Source organism: Typopeltis vanoorti, chromosome 5 (genome assembly GCF_054136105.1).
Source record: "Typopeltis vanoorti isolate ZY-2024b chromosome 5, IOZ_Tvanoo_1.0, whole genome shotgun sequence".
In the NCBI taxonomy this organism is placed as follows: Eukaryota; Metazoa; Arthropoda; class Arachnida; order Uropygi; family Thelyphonidae; genus Typopeltis; species Typopeltis vanoorti.
In genome coordinates this window covers 137,201,085-137,226,149 of record NC_143553.1, presented here as the reverse complement: position 1 = coordinate 137,226,149, position 25,065 = coordinate 137,201,085, and the positions used below count along the sequence as shown (strand labels likewise).

At 35.0% G+C, this 25,065-nt stretch overlaps 1 protein-coding gene across 1 annotated transcript in view; it reads left to right on the top strand.

Moving 5' to 3' along the window:
* The first annotated feature begins 1,420 nt into the window (after positions 1-1,420).
* The window catches only part of beta4GalT7 (beta-1,4-galactosyltransferase 7), a 108,589-nt gene continuing 84,944 nt past the window's right edge, over positions 1,421-25,065 (top strand). The window contains exons 1-2 of the mRNA XM_090392768.1: positions 1,421-1,530; positions 7,894-8,065. Coding sequence (XP_090248894.1) covers positions 7,931-8,065 — 135 coding nt within the window. The 5' untranslated portion in view covers positions 1,421-1,530; positions 7,894-7,930. The remainder of the gene's footprint in view (positions 1,531-7,893; positions 8,066-25,065) is intronic.

Here is a 25,065-nt window from a genome sequence, read left to right as displayed (position 1 = left end):
GGTCTCTTTTGATAATAATGCTGATAATAATAATAATAAGTCGAAACTGATCTGGGTAGGAATCCCAGCTGTAATTCATAGCAATATTAACTTATAGGAAGTGTGCCTTTGCTTTATGGGATACTAAGGCAATCACCGCCCCTAGGAATTTTGCAGCACTATGCAGTGGCATATTTTGCCGCCCCTACCCCCTTATTTTTCGTATAGTTTGTCAGTTTTGCCTCCCCCCAAAAAACTTGCTGCTCCTTGCAAATGCACGTCTTGCACCGTCGGTAGAGCCGGCCTGAAGGCAATCGATGTGAAGTTAACAGCCTTTATATATTAGAATAGCCTAATCGTGAAGATTCATGTGCAAACTTGGTTTGCATACAGCTATGGCAATCACCGTTTGCATACAGCTATGGATAAAGGAAGAGGTTAGCTTGAATAAACCCGGCTTCGAAGGATAACATCGAAATGGTCTCCTCAGCTCCTTTTACAGCGGTATCTCGTGGGCCGAGATATTTCATCACTTGTTTTTATTCATTTATTTGGTTTTAGGTTTTATTCTACGTTTATTATTCTTTATTTCCATTTTAGTTGTTTAGTTTTGTTAGGCTTTTGTTAGTGTATTGTTTCCTTTTTGGATCTTTTCCTCTAATGAGTGAAAAGTCAAACGACCATTTTTGAAGGTGGGTCAACCAACAGCTAAAACTGTTAACTGAGGCTTCTTTCTCTCCTCATTTACTATCTTGCTCTATTTGTTTCATTTCCTCTTCTTTCGGCTGAATCTCAGCCCCGCTTTTATACTCAAAAGGCTAATGATGAGAGACGGGAAGTCTGGACAAGTACTGTATAATTTAATTTGGAAAATAGTCTTACTTTACCCATAACGATTATTGTTATTTTCCCTCACCCCCTTTATGGTGAGAAAGAGAGATGGCGCATAGTGTAAACTATGGCAATTTCCGCATGTTTGTCGTGGAATTTAAGTGCATTTAACAAATAATAATCGATGAACATTAAAACTTGTAAATATGTATTGGCATTTTCTCATAGGGCTAACCTTGGCTATTTTATAATACTACGGATGGCAAGTATAACATTCTGGTGATTTATTTTCCTGTGATGTCATTGCGGTTTGTTGTGAACAGAATTCCTACAAAAAAGTGTTCATTGGGTTCTCTAGGACCACCAGATGTTTACTGTGGAGAAGGATATATGTATTCCACTTTTCTTTAAGTTTTATGCGTTCGTGATTTTTAAAGATCATTTGTTCATTGAAATTCAGCACATGCTTTAGATTTTAGCATTGCTTATTTCGTAAATGTTTTGAATAAGGTGGCGAAAAAGTTTAAACCTCAGGTTATTAAGGTTAGTCTGTTAGGAGAACATGAGTCACTCTCGTTGCAGAAGAAAAGTAGTTATTTGACAGAACGTAATGAGGGTGACATCTCACTTCCAATTAAAAATCGGACGCACAGCATCCAACGAAAACATGATGCGTCTGAATAGACATCATACCTACCAACAGTTACCGGGATATTAATAGTAAGGGAATTTTTTTTTTTTTTAGGTCTTCGTGAAACAAAGCATTGATTTTATGCCTATGTGTGAACGTTATTAAACACTTCAACGTATTCAAACCATTAAACATTATCTGTATAGGCATGGATGTATGGAAAAGCCTGGTCTAACGATATATAATAGCTCCTTGAGTTTGTACATCATGTCTTTTTTATACACCATGTATATTTATCTCTTGGCTGCAATAAGTTATTGTTGCTGTCACCTTGTTTACACCATGTAAATCAAGAACAAACCTAAGATCTCCATTTGACTTTTCTAATAGGAGGAAAGAAAAATTCCATTGTGATTCAGAATGCTGAATTGTCCCTGCCTCCAAGTACTGTTGAAGTAAAGTTTAAGTCTCTCAATATACTTAACAGGTATTTGATTTGTCTTACAAAAACAGGTTTACGTGATTTTACAACAGAATGCTCCACCAAACGTTTGTACTAGTCAGATCTACTATACTTTCAGAGAAGGTGAAGTTTCAACTCTCTTAAACTTTCAGAAAATATTCTTGTATCTTCAGATGAATAATCACTATTGAGAGTTCTATTAACAAGGGAGTTAGTCACAGGCTCTTGTTCTGTATGCAGCCTTTTATTTATCAGGTAATTTACATCACTCTCATCCTTAATAAGAGTACAGTTTTCTGATGATCCCAAAGGACACTCAGTTCATAAGTATTCAGAGGAATACTTATGCAAAAAATAAAAATAAAAATTCTCTTAAGACAACATGGAGCATATTACTGGACATATCATTTGAAACCAATAATTCACATGTTCATGTGTCAGAGACATATCGAGTAAAAATATTTTTATATGGTTGCTCTGAGTAGCAAACATATCCTGATTAAAATACCCCTTAGATTTAGTTTCAAAATGGGTTATAGTTGATAACTGCAAGTGCTGAATAGGGAGTGAATGTAGTATTTTATCTGTTTTGCTAGGATCATATCCATTGTCTTAGAAAGTGTGATACAGCTAGCCAAGTTCTGTTACAAGATAGTTGTGCAACTACATAAAAGTTATTACAACTCTGAAATACCAATTTTGTGATCAGGATGTATAATGCATTGTCTTCTGCATGAGGATTTTGTAGGTGAATATTAAAAACCCATGCAGTTGGTGAAGTTGCATATATCATTTGTGTATATTTGTTTAAATGAGCATAAATCATTAAAATAACTGTATTTAAAATGTAAAAATGACTGTTTGCATATACAACCACTTGTCTTTCATTTTTTCTGTTATGATTAATGTTAGCATGTATCTTCTGTAAGTTGTGATTGATGTCGGCATGTATCCAAATATCTTTTGAACAACTTGTGATGTTTGAGAATCCTACACTGATCTTATATGTCAAGGGAGAAGGAATAGCAAGAAAATATAGTATTTTATCTCTTTTGCTGAGAAAATTTGACACAGCTAGCTAAGTTCTGTGACAAGATAGCTATGCAACTACATAAAAGCTTATTACAACTCTGAAATACCAATGTTGTCAGCAGTGAAGCACTCCTTAAAATGTATGACTGCATTAATTGTTTCAGAAAACACTGTTTTTCTGAAAAGTCAGTAAAGGTCAAAACTGGCTTGGTAGTGACCCTTATAATGCATTATAGGATACCGAGGATATTGATATGAAGTCAAAAGCCTCTGTGTATATGCAGTTTAGTCATGAAGATACTTCATGTGCAAACTTTGCTTGCTTACGTTCAGTAAAGGATTAAATTAAACAATAGTTTAATTTATTCCTTGTGCTATTTAATGCTTTCAGTATTTCTTCTGTCACAAAGACATCAGCAGGGTATAGTATAAATTTTAATGTATACAAGCAACACAGCCAAGTGGAACTTAATAGAATTAGTCTTCCTACAAATGCTGTAGACTTTCTATAGATATTTGTAAGAAGTCTTGGTAATTAGATGGGATGCCTTAATCTGAAATTTGTTCCAAACCAAACATTTTAAGGTCAAACATCTGAGTTCTGTAATTTGTTATGCTGTTCTTTTTTACTGCAGGTATACTACTTTTAAGGATGGCTTCTTATTCCCTCTCTCTCTCTCTGTGTGTGTGCTCAAAATCACCTGCAGTAATCTACAAATCACAATCATATCATCTCGCTTCCTATCCACTATCTGCTGCATTCCACAGCCTGTCTTCATACCCATCATTCTAGTGACTAGTTACCAACTTAATCACTCTTCATTTCCAAAATCTCTTCATTTCCTTGTAAACGAAGTGACCAAATGTACCTTCAGTTCAAATGCAGCTGGATCTAGGCTTTATACAGAGAAGAAGATGTAGCCTGTTTATTTCTATATTAGTGTCCTCTTCACTAGTGCCATAATTTTTTATATTGCATTGTGTTAAATATGTGGTCTCTATTTCAGGCAGCACATATTTAACTTTGTATTATCTGCAAACAATTGCATACCTCCATTTTAACCTCCACTAATATTATTAACATATACACAGTCCAGTCAAAATATTATGAACACTCCCATCATTTCACAGTCAGCCATTCCGCCTTGCCAAGTGACCTGTATCACAGTGAAAGCCAGTATGATACTGAAGGTGTGTACATTGTTCATTTCAGATTACTAATCAACATTGGCAAGGGATGTGATCTGATGGACTGAAAAAATGGCAAGAATATAGGGTACTGGTTGATGGATGGCCACAAAATCTGGTAAACTGTCAATATTGTAGGCTATTTGTGGAGTGCTATAGTTAAGGTGTTTCTAAGAGAAGGAGGGTGCTAGGCAACATCAGTTACTGGGCCATTGGTGGATGCCTCATTGATGCTTGGGTTAATGCTAGTGTTGTCTCCCGCCTTGTTTAAGCCTACTTGTTCCAAAGTAGGCACCCACTTAAGGTACTCATGCCTGTACCCAATCATCAATGACTGTATCTACAGTTTGTATCTGAGAGGAGGAATTGAAGACTGGAAAAAAAGTTTCCTTTACAGATAAATTTTATTTCCAGTTACTGTGAACAGTAGATGAAGGATTAGGCAAAAACCTGGTTAAAGCAATCACCACAATATCATGGTCTCTTAGAAACAGGTAGAAGGTGGCATTATTTTGGTATGAAGAAATGTGTCCTAGGAATCCTATCTTTGGCTATCACTACCTTCTTTCTCTTATTTATGCATAGTAGAAAGAAGGTAGTGATAACCATGTTGACCATACTATGAGTGCTGCAAAAGTATCTCCATTGTGGCTGATCAGATACACCTCCACATGGTGATCCTTCTCAGATGGTATGTGTTTTCCAGTAGGAAAACCATGCCTCATTGTTGTATCATTCAAGAGTTGTTTGTTGAACATAACATTCCTGGTTTTACTATGAGCTGATAGATATGAATCCCACATAAGAACTCTGGAATTGTGTGGATCAATTGATCCAGCATCTGATTCCTTCACTCCCCAACATTTGCAGATCTGCTTGAAGCAATTCTGATGATGATGTGATACAGCATGTCTCCTGCAATTAGCTCTTTAGTCATATCATGCTCATAGCAGTTATTCCAGTAGCACAAGAAGCAGTTTAAAAACTGTTAGGATGGTGGTTGTGTTATTTTGACTGGAATGTGTAAGTTAAACAATAATGACCTTAAAATGGACTATTGCAGCAACCCACTGGTGACTTTCTCTTCCATAACCCTTCTCCCTATATATATTTGATGATACCATCACACATCCAGTCTTCTATCTGGTTTATGAATCTATTTTCCAACTCATATACCTCAATTTACATACTGATTTGTCTGAGGACTTTTGTAAAATCTGGATATATTACTGTTTATCTAGATTATCTCATACATCATTTACTCTGTTGTAATATTTAATTACTGTAAATTGCATAAATATGACCTCCTTTAATAAACCCATACTGATCCCTCAGAAAATCCTGATGTCATCTTGACATTTTAGTTGCCTCTCTTCATACTAACTCAGACCCTAACTTGTGCAGGTTTCCTCTCCCAGAGAAGCCTATCACACAGCCATTCTCAATGTTATGTCCTTTGCCACTACAGCAATGCCAAGTGGGATAATATCTGTGAAAAGTTTTTCTGTTTGGTTATGACATATATTATACTTGATTAAGCATAAGTGCAAAGTAATTTCATGATGTCTACTTGTATATAGAGGCTGTTCACTTCACTACAGTATGATATCTCTGGGGCTTTGTTCTTCCTTTCCGTGTTTCTTCTCTCCTAGTCTTCACACTTGTTCTGAGGAAGTTATTGAAATTATCCTTGATTACTTCCATTCTCTGCTCTATTCAAGATTTACTCCCGCTATCCAAACCTTTAATAACAGGTATGCTAAAACAATTCAAGAGAAAACTTCAGATGCTGCAAAGTGGTTTGAAACAAACTTTAATATAATTCTTAGCTTGCACTGAAGCACACAACAGTGCAAAACAACCATCAATAAATCAAAATTTAACAGGGAAAATGTAGAAACTCATCTATGCAAATGGCAGTTGTGTCCCCTGAACATTGCAAAAATCATCAAATACAGCTTCTACTCATGCTTTCATTTTTTTTCTCATCCAGATAGTATGCTGCTGCACTAACACATAAAGCTGAGCTCCTGCTATCAATCTTCTCCAGTTCAGTCATAAATGATCAAGAATTACTTATACTATACTAGAAACAATATGTCATGTATCTTTTGTGATCTTTCACTAGAAATACAACACCTGAATCTTAAATAATGAAGATAAAAGATGAAAAGTCTTTTATTCCTGATGTATTTCCTCACTGGTACTCAAAAGTTCTATTTCGAAACCTTGCTCTAATCATCTCAGCACTGAGCTGACATCTATTTTATTTCATGGTATCAAGTCTGTGTTCTGCTCATGCAAAAAACATTGATAAAATCCACCTTCAGACTATTAATGCATTGTTTTACCCCAGTTTCTTCTCCAAAGTAACGGGGAATTTCATCAACACTTCACTTCTTCACTACTCGGCAACAGTTATTTGATAACTACCAGTATGGATTCTGCCACACTAGATTCACAGCTGATCTTCTAGTATAAGTATTCTGGACAATCCATAGAAGGGTTTTGGAGAAACCCTTCTATGGATTGTGAAAAGCAACAGTGAAGGTTCACTGTTGCTTTTGACATTTTCAGAATAGCATCTCTGGCATCAGGAGTTCAGCAAATTGCCATCTTTTGGTTTATCTTTCACTCTAATTGGGTATCCAATTCTCTTTCATGTCATTTACTGAATATCATGGTGAATGGCTTCCACTCTTCAGACTTCCCTAACAATGCGAGAGTCTCAGGGTGATAGCCAAAGAAATGTACTAATGTCAGCTACTACTCTTATTTGGCTGACTCTCTCTATATTTTGCTGACATTGGTATGTTTCTTTCCTCATGCTCATTTAATAAACCTTGCAGTGCCATAAACATAGACTTTCATGCTATTCTTTAGTGGAGCAAGAATAACCTAGTCACTTCTACCTTTGCTGCTACAAAAGCATGTTGCTGTCTTTTCCTCACAGGATCTCAATTCACCTTCCCTTACCTTTTCATAATGTGCATATCACTAGCTCAGCATTGCATCACTTTTAGAGATGATGAAAATGCAGCACTGCATTTTCATCATCTCAAAAACTTGACATCCTTTTCTGCTCAAGGTGTGCAACAATGCAAATATCGGATGAATAAAAAATGCAATTTTTTATTCATCCACCTACTAACTATACAAATCTTGGATCTTCCAACTCTTTGGAGTACTCTTCTCATTGCACTAACTCTCTAACATTTTTTGATGCTGTCCAGAGAAATGTGGCCTAGCTTATCAGTGATCCCTTCCTAACTGACTGACTTTGACTGCTATCTCATTGATAGTCCATTTTGACCCTATGGCTTATCTGTAGGTACTTCCATGGGTTCTGTTCATGTGAACTGGCATCCATTAAACCTTTGCTTTCCACTATACTTGTTCAGAAACAAGTAGTAGCTACACAACATCCCTTTAGCCTGTGAGTTCATCAAACCTGCTTCTGTACTCTTTCATTTCATCTTTCCCCTGTTCTTCAGAAAGGCTTTCCTCACTATTTTCTCCAACTCTGCTAGACATGGGTTGTTGCTCAACCCATATCTACACACAGCATCAACACATTAGGTTTAGCAACCTCTCTTGTATAAAACTGATATAACAAAAAAAAAAAAAAAAAAAAAAAATTGAAAAATTGAAAAATGCCGTTCTAGGATCAGAATCTAAATTATAACAATATAATTTGTTAATATCCATTTATTATGTATAACTTGAATGCTTGTTTTGGTTTCCTGATTTTAAATTTATATCATTTCAGCAATATTGTGGTGGATCTGTAAATAAGATGCAAACAGATGGGCTACATGCGAAGACTTGTGGGAGTCCTTCTCCTGTGCTTGACTCTCTCTGTTGTTGTGTCATTATTTATGGCCTTCTCATCAATGTCTCCAAGTTGTCTTTGCCCACTGCCTGTTATTGATGGAGATGTGGTATGATTTATATATATATATATATACACACACACACACGTGTGTGTGTGTGTAATTATTTAATTAATAATATTAGTTACCTGATAATTAATATACTAAAATTATGGTGTCATCTTATGATCTAGTTAACTACTAGATGAAGAAATTGTTTTAATTAGGAAGCTTGAATTAGGAAAAAACATTAACATATTATTAACTATTATTTGTAACTTTACTAATCATACTCTGTATTGGCTTAAACTAGAAATAAACATGAGATTTCATGCCAGCTGGGGTGGCTGTTTTTGTCAAGGAACCAGGGCGAACAGTGAAAATTCAACTACTGGAACCAACACAAAGGCAGAAGAATTGAAGAGATGAACCATCAAATAAGGGGCAGCAATAGGAAATGGAACTTACAAAGACCTGGAAAAGTATCATGTTGCAAAAATCTAAAAAAACTAAGTATTATATATGCTTAGTAAAAATTTCATAAAGTTTAAGTTTTGCTATATGATAAATATAATCTAAAAATGTGTATATGTGCGAGTATTTTTTTTCCCTCATATATGAATGCAATTGTACTACACATTTAGTATTATTGGAATTGCTGTGTGCTTATGCAGTGATGATACAAAAGGAGACCTAACATATTTAAAGGGTCAGTTTGCTTACCATATTATTGTAATCCTTAGGGATGGAATTACATAAAAAATAATGTGTGCATATTATCTTACATTTATTTATAGTTGTGTTCGTGTGCCATATGCTTTTAATGTGCAAATGATTTGCCATAGTAACAGCAGCCATCTTGTCACTTGAATTTTGATAACGAATGTGTGTGTTTGTGTTGCTTGTGTGTGGGTCGCCTAAGGATCAAAGCCAAATAACTGGGAGGAGACCTCCACATTGCCTTTCAGGAAACCGACTGAGACTTCTGACCTAATGTCCAATCCTCTCCTTCATGTGGTGGTATGCCCTGTCAGTAGGTTTCTACTGGATACTGAATGAACAAGGATGGGCTGGCAGTTTGGCACTTAGCTGACCAAATTGTGCTCCCTATTGGCTTAGGCTACAAATGCATATGATGGTACATGAGATTTCATGCCAGCTCGAGTGTCATCCAGTTAAACAAGGTCCCTGCTGTTTTCGTCAGGGAACCAGGATGAACAGTGAAAAGTCAGGTACTGGAACAAGCTACACCATAACATCTAGAAGAAAAAGAATAAACCTAACATCAGAAGAACTGAAGATAGGAATCATCAATATAAGGAGTATTAATAGAAAGGAAATTGAACTTCAGAAGAATTGGGAAAGTACCACTTGGACATAATTAGCATTACTGAGACAAAGAAGAACAAAAACCGGTGAGATCTTACTAAATAATAAGTATAGGATTTTATTTTCAGGCAATAAAAAGAGGAGTAGTGATAGCATTCAACACCAAGCATGAAGATAAACTTCATGATTGGAAGGCAGTTTCAAGTAGTTATATGGGCAGACTTCAAAATGGGAACATTGATGATGAAACTTATTTGTGCTTATGGTCCCACAGAAGGTTCTTCCAAGGAAGAAGAGGAGGAATTTTTTGAGTCATTAGAACAGAAGCTGACATAAAGAAAATGGAAAAAGTGGTCTCTGTTGGGGATCTGAACAGTAAAGTAGGAAATGAATCCCACCAGGCATATAGGAACATTTTGGGAAAATTTAGAGAAAAGGGCAAAGCTAATAATAATGGTAAATATTTGCTGGATTTATGCTCAGAACATGGACTAGTTATTTCTGATACTATGTGCCAACATAAAAATGTGCACAAGTTCACATGGAGAGAAGACACAAGAAATAAGAAAGCCTCATTGACTGTGTTATTGTTGATAGTAATATCATGCTCATTCAGGATACAAGAGTGTATAGAGGATTTGAAATTGGAAGTGACTGTTATTTAGTATTAAGCAGGATAAAAATAGATATTGCATTGAAAAGAACAGTATGTAAGAAAGTTTTAAAAAGAATTAAAGTTGAGCAGCTTCTACAAGTAAATTGTAGTTTGTATAGTTGTAGACTCAACCATACAAACATTATTGAAGAAAAAATGAAACAAATTGAAAACAAGAACTAAATCTTGGAGTTTCAGTGGCAAACTCTGAAGAAGACATTGATTCAGCTAGAGAGGTATGTGGTGAAGTTGTCTGCAAGGATGGGAAAATAAGAATACCACGGTGGACACATGAAAGAAGTGGTCCTGGAAATGAAGAAAATATATTAAAAGTTCCTAGCAAATAAGTTGGCAGATGGCCTAAATGAATACAGAGGAAAATGTAAGAGAGCTAAGCTGTGTATAAAAGTAACTAAACAAAAAGACTTTGGTAAGAATATAAATATCAAGAAGGTGGCAAGATGTTCTGGAGGCTATTGAAGAAGCTTAGAAATGGAGGAAAAGTACTGCAAAAGGAATCAAACATGATAATGACGATATGAAAACTGAAGATAAGGATAACCTAGATGTCTGGACTAATTACTTTGAAAAACTAATAAACAAATCAAGCACTGACTGAACCATACTAGAAAATTTTCAAGAGGAATGCAAAGAAAAGCACATATCAATACTTGAAGTAGAAAAAGCCATCAGAAACTTGAAATGTGGAAAGGCAGCTGGAGTAGATGATATTTGTCTAGAAATGCTTAATATGGAGGTATAAAAGTTTTGCAGTGGCTACACTTTCAAAGAACCTGGTCTGAAAGTCAAATTCTCAATTATTGAAGTAATTCTCATAGTACCCATCTATATATATATATATATATATATATATATATATAAAAAGGGAATAAAGCTGAATGTGAGAATTACAGAGGAATTTCTCTACTAAGTGTTCCAGGTAAGATTTATGCAAGAATACTTGAAGAGAAACTTGAGAAGAACATGCTGGATTCAGGCCAAATAAAGGTAATGTTTTGAAGAGGCATACGACAAGGTGCCCAGATGTCTAGGCACCTTGTCGTATGCCTTTTCAAAACACTACAGCTGTATGAAGTGAATGGAATATTATACAGAGGAATACATAGTCTATATTTAAGTCAGTCAGTTAGTCAGCAGTTAGAATTAAAGGAAATACAGGAAGATGGTTTGATGTAAAATCAGGGGTAAGACAAGGATGCACATCATCTCCACCCTTATTTATCATCTACGAGGGTGGGCTGAAAAGTTCTCAGCCTAACAATGAAAAAATGAATTTAATAATTTCAAAATGATTTTTATTTTTCAACATAATCTCCTTAAGACTAATACGTTTATTCGTATTAGTCTTAAGGGGGATTATGTTGACTTTAACCATAGACTAAATGTATTAGTCTATGGTAAAACATGTACGGCCATGTTTAAACTCAGCAGCCCATTTCTTAATTGTTGAAAACGAAGGAGAAGAGTACCCATAAACTTTTATGACCTTCGAATGAATTTCTTTTGGCATTAAACCTTCTTTTACAAAGAATTTTATAACCACAAGATACTCAATTTTATCCATTTCAAGGGATACAGACAACAAACTACTTTATAGAATTACTTGCAATTTCAAATGGATGCTTATGACAGATGTACCAAATTAGAAAAAAAAATCTTGCCAATAGTGTTGCCATCTATGGTCGAGGCTGAGAACTTTTCAGACCACCCTCATGTATTGATCACATTATGAAAGAAAGTGTCATCAAGCCTGATATTAGAATTGGAGATGTCAAACTAAGCTCTTTGCTTTATGTAGATGATGCTGTACTCCTAAACACATCTAATGCAAGTCTCCAGGATTCATTAAGTAAATTGAATAACAGCTGTAACAAATTTGGCATGAAAATCAGCAATAAAAAGTCTAAAACTATGAAAATAGGCAGGAGCATAGAAAATTTCAGCTGCATTCTGAAATATATTACTATAGAACAAGTAATATATTTCAGCTATTTAGCCACAGTTTTTAGTGAAGATGGCAAGTTAAATCTGGAAATAGAACAACAGAATAAGCAAAGCTGGTATGGTGGGTAGCCAGCTGAATAAATTTATATGGAATAAGAGAGAAATTAGTCAAAATACAAAACTAGCAGTATTCAAGACAGTGTTTAAACCAGTTTTAAGTTATGAATCTGAGAGTTGGATTAGAAATAAAGCACAATCAAAGACTGGAGGCAACAGATATGAGTTCTGAGAAAGATTAGTGGAAGTGCACAGATGGTATCAGTGGCAATATCATATTAAAAATTAGGATATTAAGAAAGAACGACATTGTTAGCATTTAAGAATGTATCAGCAGAGCTAATCTGAGGTGATATGGCCCCTTAAATAGAATGGGTGAAGAAAGATTAGCAAAACATTTGTTTGATGCCAAGATGGCAGGAAAGAGACCCAGAGGTGGATTGATTCAGTCACAAGTGCCTTAGAAGCAGAAATGTTAGATATGATAAAATGGAATGCTCACAAGTAATAGATTGATTTGTAGGAAAATTGTTGATAGGAGATTAATAATAATGTAAACTTAATCATGTAGTGCTGTCATAGTAACCTGAACTCCCCTTGCAGGTACATATCAGGAAATTTGATGATGACGATGATGGTGTTTGTTGTGAGTTTAGGAATAGTTGCCACTGGGAAACTGGAATACCAGCCAGCAAGCAAAAGAGAAGAGGAAGGAGAGCTGGAAAGGAGGAAAAAACTGCTGACTTAAATTCTGTGATCTAGGAAAAGTATCAATCTAAAAAACAGTCCAGAATAATCATTCTGGACTGTTGCTAGTCCAGAATGATTATTCTTCACAACTACTTCAGCAAATGAAGAAATGATGTTTTCAATGAAACTTTCTTGCTAGAAGAATATACATGCAAGTATAATAATCAGAAAAAAAGAGTTCAAGATTGGTATTATCAACATAAGAATTCTCAGTGGAAAAGAAATGGAACTAGCAGAAGAATTGGATAAGTACCAGATCAGCATAATAAGGACGACTTAAACAAAAAAGACAAAAAACAGGTGAGAGCTTTTTAAGCAACAAATACAATACAAAAATACAAATACAATATTCAGGCAGTAACAATCAGAGAAAAGGAGTAGTTGTATTATTCAATACTAAATGCGAGGCTAATCTTCTTGAATGGTAGGAAATATCAAGTAGTGATGTGGGAAAATATCAGAAGGGAACTGGACAATGAGACTTATTTGTGCATGTGGCCCTACAGAAGGTTCTACTAAGGTAAAAGTGGAGGAATTTTTTCAGGCCTTAGAGAAAGCAACTGACACAGTGAAAAATAAAATTATCCTAAGAATTCATGGAGTCAAAGATTCATCTAGGTGGTCCTTTTGTCATACACATAGCATATCATGCAATGCCTTAAACACACTCGAATTCTCTGCAGACACCACCCTCTCAGGTAAGGCATTCAATCATTCATAACTCTGCATGCAAAAAACCTGCTTCTCACTCCCTGCTCATACCCTCTTTATACAGTTTCCAATGATGACCTCTTGTTCTCCCCCCCCATCTCCCACCATTTTATGAAAAACTTCAACATTAATGCTATAACAATTCCTTACCAACTTGTATGTCTCTATCATATCACCCTTCTTCCCCTATCCATCCACTACTCTCTAAATTGCATCTTCTCAACCTTAATTCATATTCAACATTTCAGAGATCAGAAACTACCTTATTCTTGCCTTTGGACCCTTTCCAACATTTCTTCATCCTTTTGAAAATCAGGTGACTAAATCTGTGCACAGCAGTTTATATGGCCTAATTAAGGCCTTATACAGTGGAACTAGAATCTTTTTACTTCTACAAATAAGTGTCCTCCACATCATTTTCAGATTCATTGTGTTGTCCTTGCAATTTTAGCAATGTGTCCTCTAAATTTTAGATCCATATCCACCATCACCCCAAGATCCTTATTTCCTAAACATTCAACAATACATCCCCACCAAGAGTAAATTCTACATCCCAACTTTGTTTTCCAAATTTTAAAATCTCACATATCACAACATTGAACTAGTATCTTCACTCTTGTGCCCATTCACTCAGCATATTCAAGTCTTCTTGTAAGGCCACGGCCACATCTACTCTACTTCTCATAGTTCATCCCAACTTTGCGTTATCTGCAAACAACTGAATACCGCCATTATCATTAACATACTAGTTAAACAGCAGTAGCTCTAACACACCCTTGAGGTACACTACTGGTGGCTTTCCTCTTCTGGGATTCTGTCCCCCCCCCCCCATACATACACAACTTGCTGACATCAGATATCCACTTTCCAATCCAATACTAGTCTAATATCCAACTCCATCCATTCTAGTTTGGCTATCAACTTATGCAATAATCTATCAAAAGCCATTGCAAAATCTATGTATACTACTGTGTATCCATATCCTTTGTCCAATGAAGCCATCACCTTATTGTAATAAATAAGTAGATTACTAAAACATGACCTCCTTTTATCAATTCATGCTGTCTATCAAATAATACCACTTTGTCAAGCCAATTCTGATTCTCACCAGCCTCTCTAACACTTTAACCACTATACCTGACACACAGATTAGCTTATAATTTGATGCTTGAGTTCTGTCACATCCATTATGAAGTAGCACAATCTTGCCTTCCTTCCACTCCTTTGGAACTTGACCCAATGCAAGACTTATATTAAACAAATATGTCAAGGAGATATCAGCACCTTGGCACATTCCTTCAAAATACATGGTGATATATCATCAAGTCCCACAGGGTTATTAACATCAAGTTTGCTCAATTCCCCATTTGCTCCCTCACAGTCCTGATTATCCATACTCTCAAGCTTTCTATGATGTCCCATTCCTGAGCTAGAAAGATCTTTATGAACTGCTCATTAAATATTTCAACTATTTCTTCCACAGTTATCTTTATACCTTTTCTAATCAGTGTCATCTGACAATAATAATTCTTTTTTTTTTTTTTTTTTGCTGGCTACATATCAAAAGAACTCCCTAGGATTTTTTTTTTGTTGTTGTTTCATTAGCTAACTGCTGCTCATGCCACACTTTTGCTACCATTACCAACTGAATCAACTTGCCTGTTCTTTGTACTCCTCATGAAATTGATTACCACTTATCTTATGTTGCCTCCATAATGCCTTCTTTCTCTATTGCATGCATGCTTAATCTTTTCATTCATCCATTTTGCACCTACCTTATTTATCTAAATGTATTCCAATGTAGCCATTGGAATACATTTAGACATTGCGTCTACCAGATAGTTCTTGAATATCACCCAAGCAGCATTGATCTCCTTATCACCCAACTCCTCATTCCATGCTACAGCTGCACGCTGTCTCCTGAACTTCTCATAATCACTAGCCTTGTCGTTCCACATGTACCTTTTCCTCACAGAAGTTCTCACCTGCCTGGCAACCACCCAGGTAATCACTTCATGGTCACTCACAAACTAGAGGTTGGTCCTTGTTGGAGATCTAAACAGCAGAGTAGAAAACAATTACCAGATATAAAACATTTTCAGAAAATTTGGAGGAAAGAGGCAAAGCTAATAATAATGGTAAGTACCATTATTAAAATCAGTCCTCACACAACTACTAACCACTCCTTTATTCACCTTCCTTAATACAAACATTACTTGATTTTAAAAAAAATCATAAAAAGCTAAGAAGCATTACTAAATGCTGACATGTAGAAGAAACAATGTAGACATTAGCAGTTTTTTAAGTTTTAAGATAATTGCCATCTATGTTGGCAGATCAGGCAATATTTGTAGATGATAAAAATATTGATGAATCCAGGAGTTATCTTATACTTACTTTTTACTTTTAAATAAAGTAAAAGAATAATCTGTATGTTGGAAGAATTAAATAATCTTTTAATCCTTTCTCAGTGCTTTTCACTCCATTAAGCTTTTGACTTGGGAAAAAGTAAAAGCATCTTATGCTCTAGGTATAAAATTTGAAACTTTGCACTTGGTGGTGGCAAACGTTGTGAAGCAGTCATCTAGCCCCTGCAATGGCTTATCATATAGTGTGTTATTGAAAGGTTTTTTTTTTTTAACTTTGTTAGACTATAAATTAAAGATGCAAAGACGCTTGGTTTAATCATTTATCCTTTTCCAAGTATAAGCAAACATTTGCACGTGAAGTATCTTCACAACTGAGCTATTTGTATATAGAGACTAATGACTTCACATCAGTTGCCTTAGTATCCCAAAATGCAAAGCACACCCCCTTTCAGATGTGTATAATGCTATGTATTGTGGGATACTAAGGCAGTTTGAAGTCATTAATCTCTATATATATAAATAGCTCGGTCGTGAAGATACTTCATGTGCAAACTATGTTTGCTTATACTTGGATAAAGGATTAAAACAAGAATATAATTTCTTAGCATTTTTAATTTATAGTGGCTGATTGATGCACATAGTATGTTCTAATAAGCTTTTAAAATGTTAATATATTGGTATATTAGCATATTAATATATTTTGTACACATATATTTGGATTTAAGAAATGTATTCAATAGGGCAAACATGTTTGTTTTGTTTTTTTCATTTAAATCCTAATGAAGTTGGTGATCACATGAATTACAGTATATGAAACCAAAGACTGGTATAAATGTAACAAACAATTTTTCTGATCATCTCATATGGAAAGCATTATTCATAAATTACAATAAAGAAAATACCTGAGGTATTTTCTTTACTGAGGTGAATGCTGTGCCTACATTATATTAATGTAAAAGTAACATGAAAGAGGCTGTCAACAGTAAGCCGAAAATTTGTGGTTATCTTTTACATGTAAGTATATAACACAAAATGAAATTAAATTTGAGGGATCATCTTATATGCCCATTCACCTTGTATGCTGGCATATAATTTTTACATAATGATAGGCATTGGTGATTATTCATAACAGTGGTAAAACAATGCCAGCAGAATTATGCCTTTCTCTTTATAGGAAACCTACCCACACATGCTAGAAGGTATTCACATAAGCAGTCATGCCACCATCCATTCCAACAGAGTTCTGGGAATGTCCTCTACTGACATAGCTCTTGCCATAGAACTTGTTATTTTTGCAATATTTTTATTTTTAGCTAATGGCTACAACCTTTTTAGTCAAAATACTGCATACATTGCCCTTCCCATCCCTCTTCACTTGACACAAGATCACAACAAAACTATTCCCATCCTCTATATCTAGGGTACATCTGGAAAGATAAAGTTCTTCATAAATATAATCTACATGTCACTTCCAAAACACACATACAGCTAACAAGGATGTGTGGTTTGAAAGTGCGTGGTTCATCCTCTTTTACATCCTGGAGTATTTAAGACCTTGTGCCTGCAACTTAACAGATATACCAGTATTTCAAAAGTATGCTAACCTCCATCTTGAACATAAAAACTATATTTTCAATCATTTGTATGGCAAGTTGGCTGGAATATCCAGACATTCTCTGGATATTCCTTCACACAAGATTAAACAGAAGACAATTGTGCTGCATAGAAGTTGCTATAGGTCCTGAGAGCCTATTTTTAGAATCAGATATGAAACTCCCCTTACCTCAAATTCACAAGGTATTTTATTTAGCTTGACTTTTCTGGATTCACTTTTATCTGGAGAGCATGTTAATAGGACCTTGGTTCCTTTTTGGTTACAAATTGAATTGTTTCTGCAACAGTCTAATCAAGTGTTGTTTACTGCAGAAGTTATAACTTGTGCACCAAAGACATTTATTTGAAATCCAGAAAAATATTAGTAACCGTTAAATTATTTTGTTCCCTAGTGGTGTTTATACTGTGTGGTATTGTTATGGATCTTTTAGTTACATTTTTTCATTAAAAAAAAAAAAAAAAAAAAGCAAAATTAAACCTTGTGTTGGGATACTTGACACAGTCCAGTTAGTTACACAATTTGAGGCTTTATCATTCTTAATGAATTTGAATTATTATTGTTATTTTTACTATTTTTTATTTATAATTTTCTAAAATCTTCATTCAATTCCTAATATTACTTAATTGAAAATAGTAAGACTTTTATGATAATAGAGCTGTGCCTGTTTTTCCTCTATAGTTTTTAGTAATGTAATTGCCCATGTATAGGCTAAGAATTAAGTTCTTAATTAAAAAATTTATTCTGTTAGAATGAATATTAATGTGACATATTTGAGTGTTTTTGATGATTGAGCCAAAAATAGTTTGATTTTGGGGGGAAAAAATGTTTAAGGTGAGGTGGTTAGCATAACTAGGGTCAAGTGGTTAGCATATCCACTCTCCAGCCAAAAGGCTGCAGGTGGATATGCTCAAATCCTGCTGTGGGCATGTATTCGTGTTTGTCTGTGAGAGTATTAATGGTGATGGTGGGCAGTAGATAGCATTGGTGTAGATCAGGGGTTCCCAACCTTTTTGTTTCCTAGAGCACATTCTAAAATACCGGTAGGGTGACGGGCACCATCTATTTTTTGAATTCTTTTGTTAAATGAATACATACAAAGTTTACATTATAATCAAATCTTTTATTACTTAAAAGTTTACATTATATAAAAATTTAAATATATATATGTAAGTTAGTGTGATCTTTGGCATTGCCAGTTCTTAAACTGGAATAAACAACTTCGAATGCGCATCTACTTTACATTGTATGCGTTTAATACTCGTCATGTGTCATTAACGCATGCATCATATAGCATGCCATGAATTGTTGCATGATTATTTCAAACTATACGGCACACACAAATTGGTCGATGGGTGCCATGGTGCCCGCAGGCATAGGGTTGGGAACCCCTGGTGTAGATAATGATGCGGTTCGTTGTAATTGGTGGATTGAGTGGTGGAGACAGAGCAGTGTAGAGTAGTAGGTGCCCTAAGATCATTAAATACATTTTCCAAACTGTATGCATAATTATCAGATTCATGAAAAAAACCAGAAACTCTTTCGATCAATTAAAACAAAATGTAAAAAAAAAAAAAAAAATTGCCAGCTCACATAGATTATAGAACATACAATTTCACAACAACCAACAAAAAACTTAAAAATACTACTATTAGTATTTTTAAGCTGGCCTGGTTGGCCGAGTGGTTAGCATTTCTGCTGTCCAGCCAAAAGGCTGCAGGTTCAAATCCTGCTGTGTGGCATGGATGTTTGAGTTGTAGAGTAGGTTCCCTTCCTCTATGAGTCTTTGGACTCCTTGGAGGTGTCACGTAATAATAATAATAATAATAATAATAAATACATATATGTGAACATCTCACAAAATCTATTTCGTTCCTTTCTTATGTATATTACAGATTTTTAGTTCTTTAATTTTCAATTCTTAAGATTTAAAATCAATGATTTAATTCATTATCTTTGTTATGGGTTTTATCCATGTTTTATTTCTTCTATGTGGTATTATATTTTTGTGCTCTTGGATTTGTTCTTTGAGATTATTTTTCCAAAAACTTGTACTGTTTTCAGCTCATGCATTTAAGTTATATACCACTTTGTCATCCTTACCTTCAAAAATATCTAGGTATGTTAATTAATAATTATAAATTTTTAATTAATAAAACTTAATTTTTAGCCTGTTTTCAGATGTACTATTTTTTAACTGGTAATTAGTTTACGGAATTAACAACACATATAAAGTATATTAATTAAAGGCAACTTTAATGAATAACTTTTATATTTTGGCAATGTCACGTTGCCATCTTCAGGAACATAAAGATATGGTATGTGCACGCAGGCACTAACAAAAGCAAATGAGGAAGAAAGCAAGAAACTAATATTGTTCCTAAAGTCCTGATGGTGCCCTCTGGCAGTCTAATTTGGTTGTCTTGGCCGTTGGGCTGAAGTTCTCATAATGTAAGTCTCCCAAATTTGGGGTAGTTTCATGCACCCAAATTTGTTGAGGTTTGGAACGTTTTTTAGAGCTGCTGGTGATTCCTTGAATAATCTTTCGTACTTAAACTTGCTGCGGTGTATTATTTTAGTTTTCTTCCAACGAATTCTATGGTGGGTATCTAAGGCATGGTCTGCCAGCCCAGAGCGGCTGTACTGGTGAAACCAGTACAGTTTGGGTGCGTGAAACTACCCCAAATTTGGGAGACTTACATTATGAGAACTTCAGCCCAATGGCCAAGACAACCAAATTAGCCTGCCAGAAGGCACTTAGAGGACTTTAGGAACAATATTAGTTTCTTGCTTTCTTCCTCATTTGCTTTTGTTAGTGCCTACATGCACATACCATATCTTTATGTTCCTGAAGATGGCAACGTGACGTTGCCGAAATATAGAAGTTATTCATTAAAGTTGCCTTTAATTAATATACTTTATATGCGTTGTTAATTCCGTAAACTAATTACTAGTTATGTATGACCAACGTATAAGCCTTGCTACTAGAAGTACTATTTTTTGTTTCATAAATATTTTACAAGTTCATTAAATCTGAGAAATAATTCATATCACTCAGAAGAATGAGTAAAAATCCATATTTCGCTGGTTTCTGTGATTTTTGAAAATTAAAAAAATAAATAAAAAATAACATCTAATACACACTCGAAATGGGGTGTGCTTTGCATTATGATATACTAAGGCAACTGATGTGAAATCATTAGCCTCTATATACAAAGTAGCCTAGCCATGAAGATACTTCACATGCAGACTTTGTTTGCTTACATCTGAATAAATAAGTAAAGAAGAATATTATAATTTCTTGGCATGTTTAATTTAAATAGAGAGTATATTTCAGTAAATTACTCATTTAGACTCCCAGCTTGGTTTGTCTCTGAATTCAGATTATTCATTGACATAAATAATAGAAAGCAAGATTCTTTCACACACCTTTCTTGCTATAACAGTCTTCTGATTAATGAGTTAAATTAATTTTTTTAACATAAAATCACTAAACTGTTTAGTTAGCATGATTGAACCAGTTTTCAGGAAATTCAGATTCCCTGCTTAGTGCAGTGGTTGGAAACTTTGCTAAAAAAAAAAAAAAATAGCCTCACTAATCATTAAATTTCATCTTTTTACTGCATTCTGTTTCATTTCTCTCTCTCCTTTCTAAAATAAGAAAAATTGTCTCATGTCTTCACTTTAAAACCAATAATAGAATGCACTCCTCCAAATTAACTTAATCTATTAAAATCAGAACATAAATTTTCTTGCAGTTTAAGTTTGAGATGTCTTGCATAATATCAACAGGTATGATATTCAAAAGTTCAGATTGAACTTTTGAATGTCATGGACAATAGGTGAAAATATTCTCACCTCTTGCCCATAGCAACCTCAGATATCTATGCTCAACGGTGTACATCTGGCATTTCTCTCTCTTCCTATGATTTGGAACAAGACAGAATCTTCATGCATGCTTAGAACAGCTTCTAGCTGCCATTACAGTTCCATGTACCATAAGCATACAACATGGTGCTCAGAATATAATAATGTTTTTCAATGTGATAATAAATTCATTACATTTTACTAACTTTCATGTTTATTAAATTGTCAATATTGGTCACAAAGAAATACAAATAAGGTAATCCAATTTAATTAATTCATCTGTCTATATATTTTAAATCAAAACTACAGTTAGACAATTCTGGTACTTTTTCTACAAATATAATTATAAAAATATACTTCAGACTTTTTGTAAGAATTCATGCGAAGAACTTTATTATGCAAAACATAAATTCAGCTCAGCAGTGAACCTTATTAAAGAAAAAAAGAAATAATTACAGTGATAGGTAATACGTGTCACTTGCCTTGGTATTGCATCGTGTAAAAGAAGTAGAAACTCTGCTCAAGAATGTACATTTGCCAAATAAAACAATACTGAATATTTATTATCCTTCCTCATAATGTGGTTCATTGCCGAGTTGAAACATTTTAAGTGCTTTTCTTCATTTATATTGATTAGCCTATAATTTGAAACATCTGTCTTTATACATGGAACTATTGTGCCCTGCAATTCATTCCACTTCCTTAGCACCATATTAAAACTCAAACAACTTGGTCAGAGGAGGTGCTAGTTCCCTTGCATGTTCTTGTAATACATGCTTATCAATATCTGAAGCATCTCAGGTTTACTTACCTCTATTCTTCTATTAGTCAGTGTCATCTGGCACTGGAATATCTTCACCTGGATGGTACACACTTGCAAAGTGATCACTGAGTACCTGAAGTACACTGATTACAAAATTTTGGCACCTTACATGCCATGCAAATTTCTGATCCTTCCACATGCAAATATTCAGTGAGTGTCTGCGTAAGTCTGGTAGTAAAAGGTGGGATGTGCTGCATGTTTTGTACTGTACTCAGTGGCAAGATGCCACATTCATCTGACTAACAGACTTCCAATATGCAATGGTAGTTCGGTGTCACATCAGTGGTCTTTCTGTTTGTGACGTTTCTACCCATATCAGTATACCGAAATCCACCATTATTTATGTCATTTGTAGATGGAAAATTGACGGTGCTACCACAGCAGGAAAATACCCTGGGAGGCCACTGACACTCGCTGACTGAGATTGATGAGCTCTGTCTCTGAATGTTCTAGCATCCCACATGTCATCATCAGCAACAGACCTCACAGTCAACCTGGAAAATGCTGCAGGGACATTGTCAGCAGAGAGTTGCATGCCTTAGGTTACTATGGCAGAGCTGCTGCAAACAAACCAGACATCACCCCTTCAATGCCAAACGACATTTAGACTGGTGTCTTTCACCATTCTTGGACCATACGAGATTGGAAAATAGTTTTGCGGAGTAATGAATTGCTTCCAAATATTTCATTCTGATGGTTGTGTTTGGATCTGGCGATTATCCAGGAAACAATTCCAGCAAGATTGCATCATTCCAACTATCAAGTTTGGTGGAAGCTCAGTGATGGTATGGGGATGTTTCAGTTGGATGAGCTTGGTCCATTGTACAAACATCCATGTATGTGCTCAAAACTATGACGTCTGATGGCTACCTCAACATGCTAGACAACTTCATGCTTCTAATGATGTGTAATTACTTCGGCAGTGACTCTTGAATGTTTCAGCATGACAATGCTCCATGCCATACTGCACTGTGTGTCAGAGACTGGTTTCCACAAAACAGCATTGAAGTTTTGGATGGCTGTCTCAGAGTCCAGACCTCAATCCCATCGAACGTCTTTGGGATGAATTAGAACACTGAATTCGCTTCGGATCAACAGCTGTCATCAGCAATGGGGGATAGCTTTGTGCGAAAAATAGAAGAATATTCCTGTTGTAATATATCAGAAATTGGTTAAAAGCATTCCCCAAAGGGTAGTGGCTGTCATTCAGTCCTAAAGTGGTCCAACTCAGTACTAGAAATGTAATTAAAATGGTTTTTTTTTTTTTTTTTTTTTTTTTTTACTACAACTAAGTGTCCAAATACTTTTGTCAGTATAGTGTATTTCATTTGCTTCCATCTACCACCAACATTCATTAAAGTCATCTTTCCTTAGTTATTCTTCCCTTTACTTGCCACCTACTGAAATAATACTTTTGGATTTCTTTTAGCCTTATTGGCTAACTTCCTCTCATAATTAGCTCTGACCTTCCTTACCATACTGGTCACCCTTCTTGCCTGTGGCATTTAACTTCTCATGGACTTGCTGATCAACTTTTTCTTTATTTCCTCCAAACTCTGCAACTTCTGTTTAATGATGCCATTTATCCATCTAACCCTGATCTGATTTATTTTCCCAATTCTGGATATATAGTCTGATACTGCTTTCTTCAAGCAACCCTTGGTCTCATGCACTCATGGAACTCTTCAAGAGAAATGTAAACAAAACTTAACAGCTTGACTAAGTATCACTGTATTAATATCAGAAACAGAATTAAACATACACTTCAGTGTGCATCCCCAAATAATGACTATTTTGTTGAAGAAATGGTGTTGCCCCTGAGATCCAAATATAATTGTGGCTGAAGTGAGGTTACAGCAGTCTTATAGACTTGAGATTGAAGATGGAGTCTGTGTTTTTGTATTCAGCTTGTAAAAGTCCAAATTCAAAAAAAAAAAAATTGATGCTCTCTTTAAATAACTACCTGATAGCAAAGTGTGCCATGCATATTCTACCTATTATGCTGTGGAATACCATCTTCTCTACAAATATCCTACAAATTGGCTGACACACTATTTATCCTTAGAGATATTTTAGAACTATTTCGAACATTTAGAAAGAATGTTTGTTCTGTTCTTCCTCAGTTTTGATGGACTTGGCACTACCTTGATGACATTTTGCCATTTGAAAATGCACTTATCGAAATCCACACTTACTTCAAACAGTCAACCGCTTCCATTTGACGATTAAGTATGCCTTGGAGAAAGAATTACAAGAAGTATTACCATTCCTTGGCATTCGTATTCATTATGAAACATTGGTGTTCGTATGGTTATCTCCTGCTGTATCACGAACCCATCTTTAGGTGAGAAAGAATTACAAGAAGTATTACCATTCCTTGGCATTCGTATTCATTATGAAACATTGGTGTTCGTATGGTTATCTCCTGCTGTATCACGAACCCATCTTTAGGTGTTGTGTACATTTTACCCCTGCATATCATCCCTCTCACTACTTCTTAACACTCACTGCAGCAATATTGCTATAATTACGATTGTACTTATGACACTGAAAACTCCTACCATAACATTGCAAACCATCCCTTATAACAAACTGTTTCAGTGGTACCAATGAATTTGCTTAGCAAACTTGTTAAAAAGTAGTTTGTTTATTGGACATGATCAGGATCCTACTAAACAAGAGCTTCAGCACCTGTTTTTCTGAAGTACTTCTTCAACATGAAATCGGCTGTTAAACAGTTTTCTTCAATGGCTTCAGTCCTAAAGGGACTCAAAAAATAATTTTTTCTTTTTTTCATTTCTCAAAAAGTTCCATCTAACTGCTACTTTCAAACCTATCAGCAGAATCTACAAAATTACTACTTTTAAAGATAAACTTTCCCTTGTCTTTACATGATGTTTATCAAGTTTCATGCTCACACAGCTTAACACA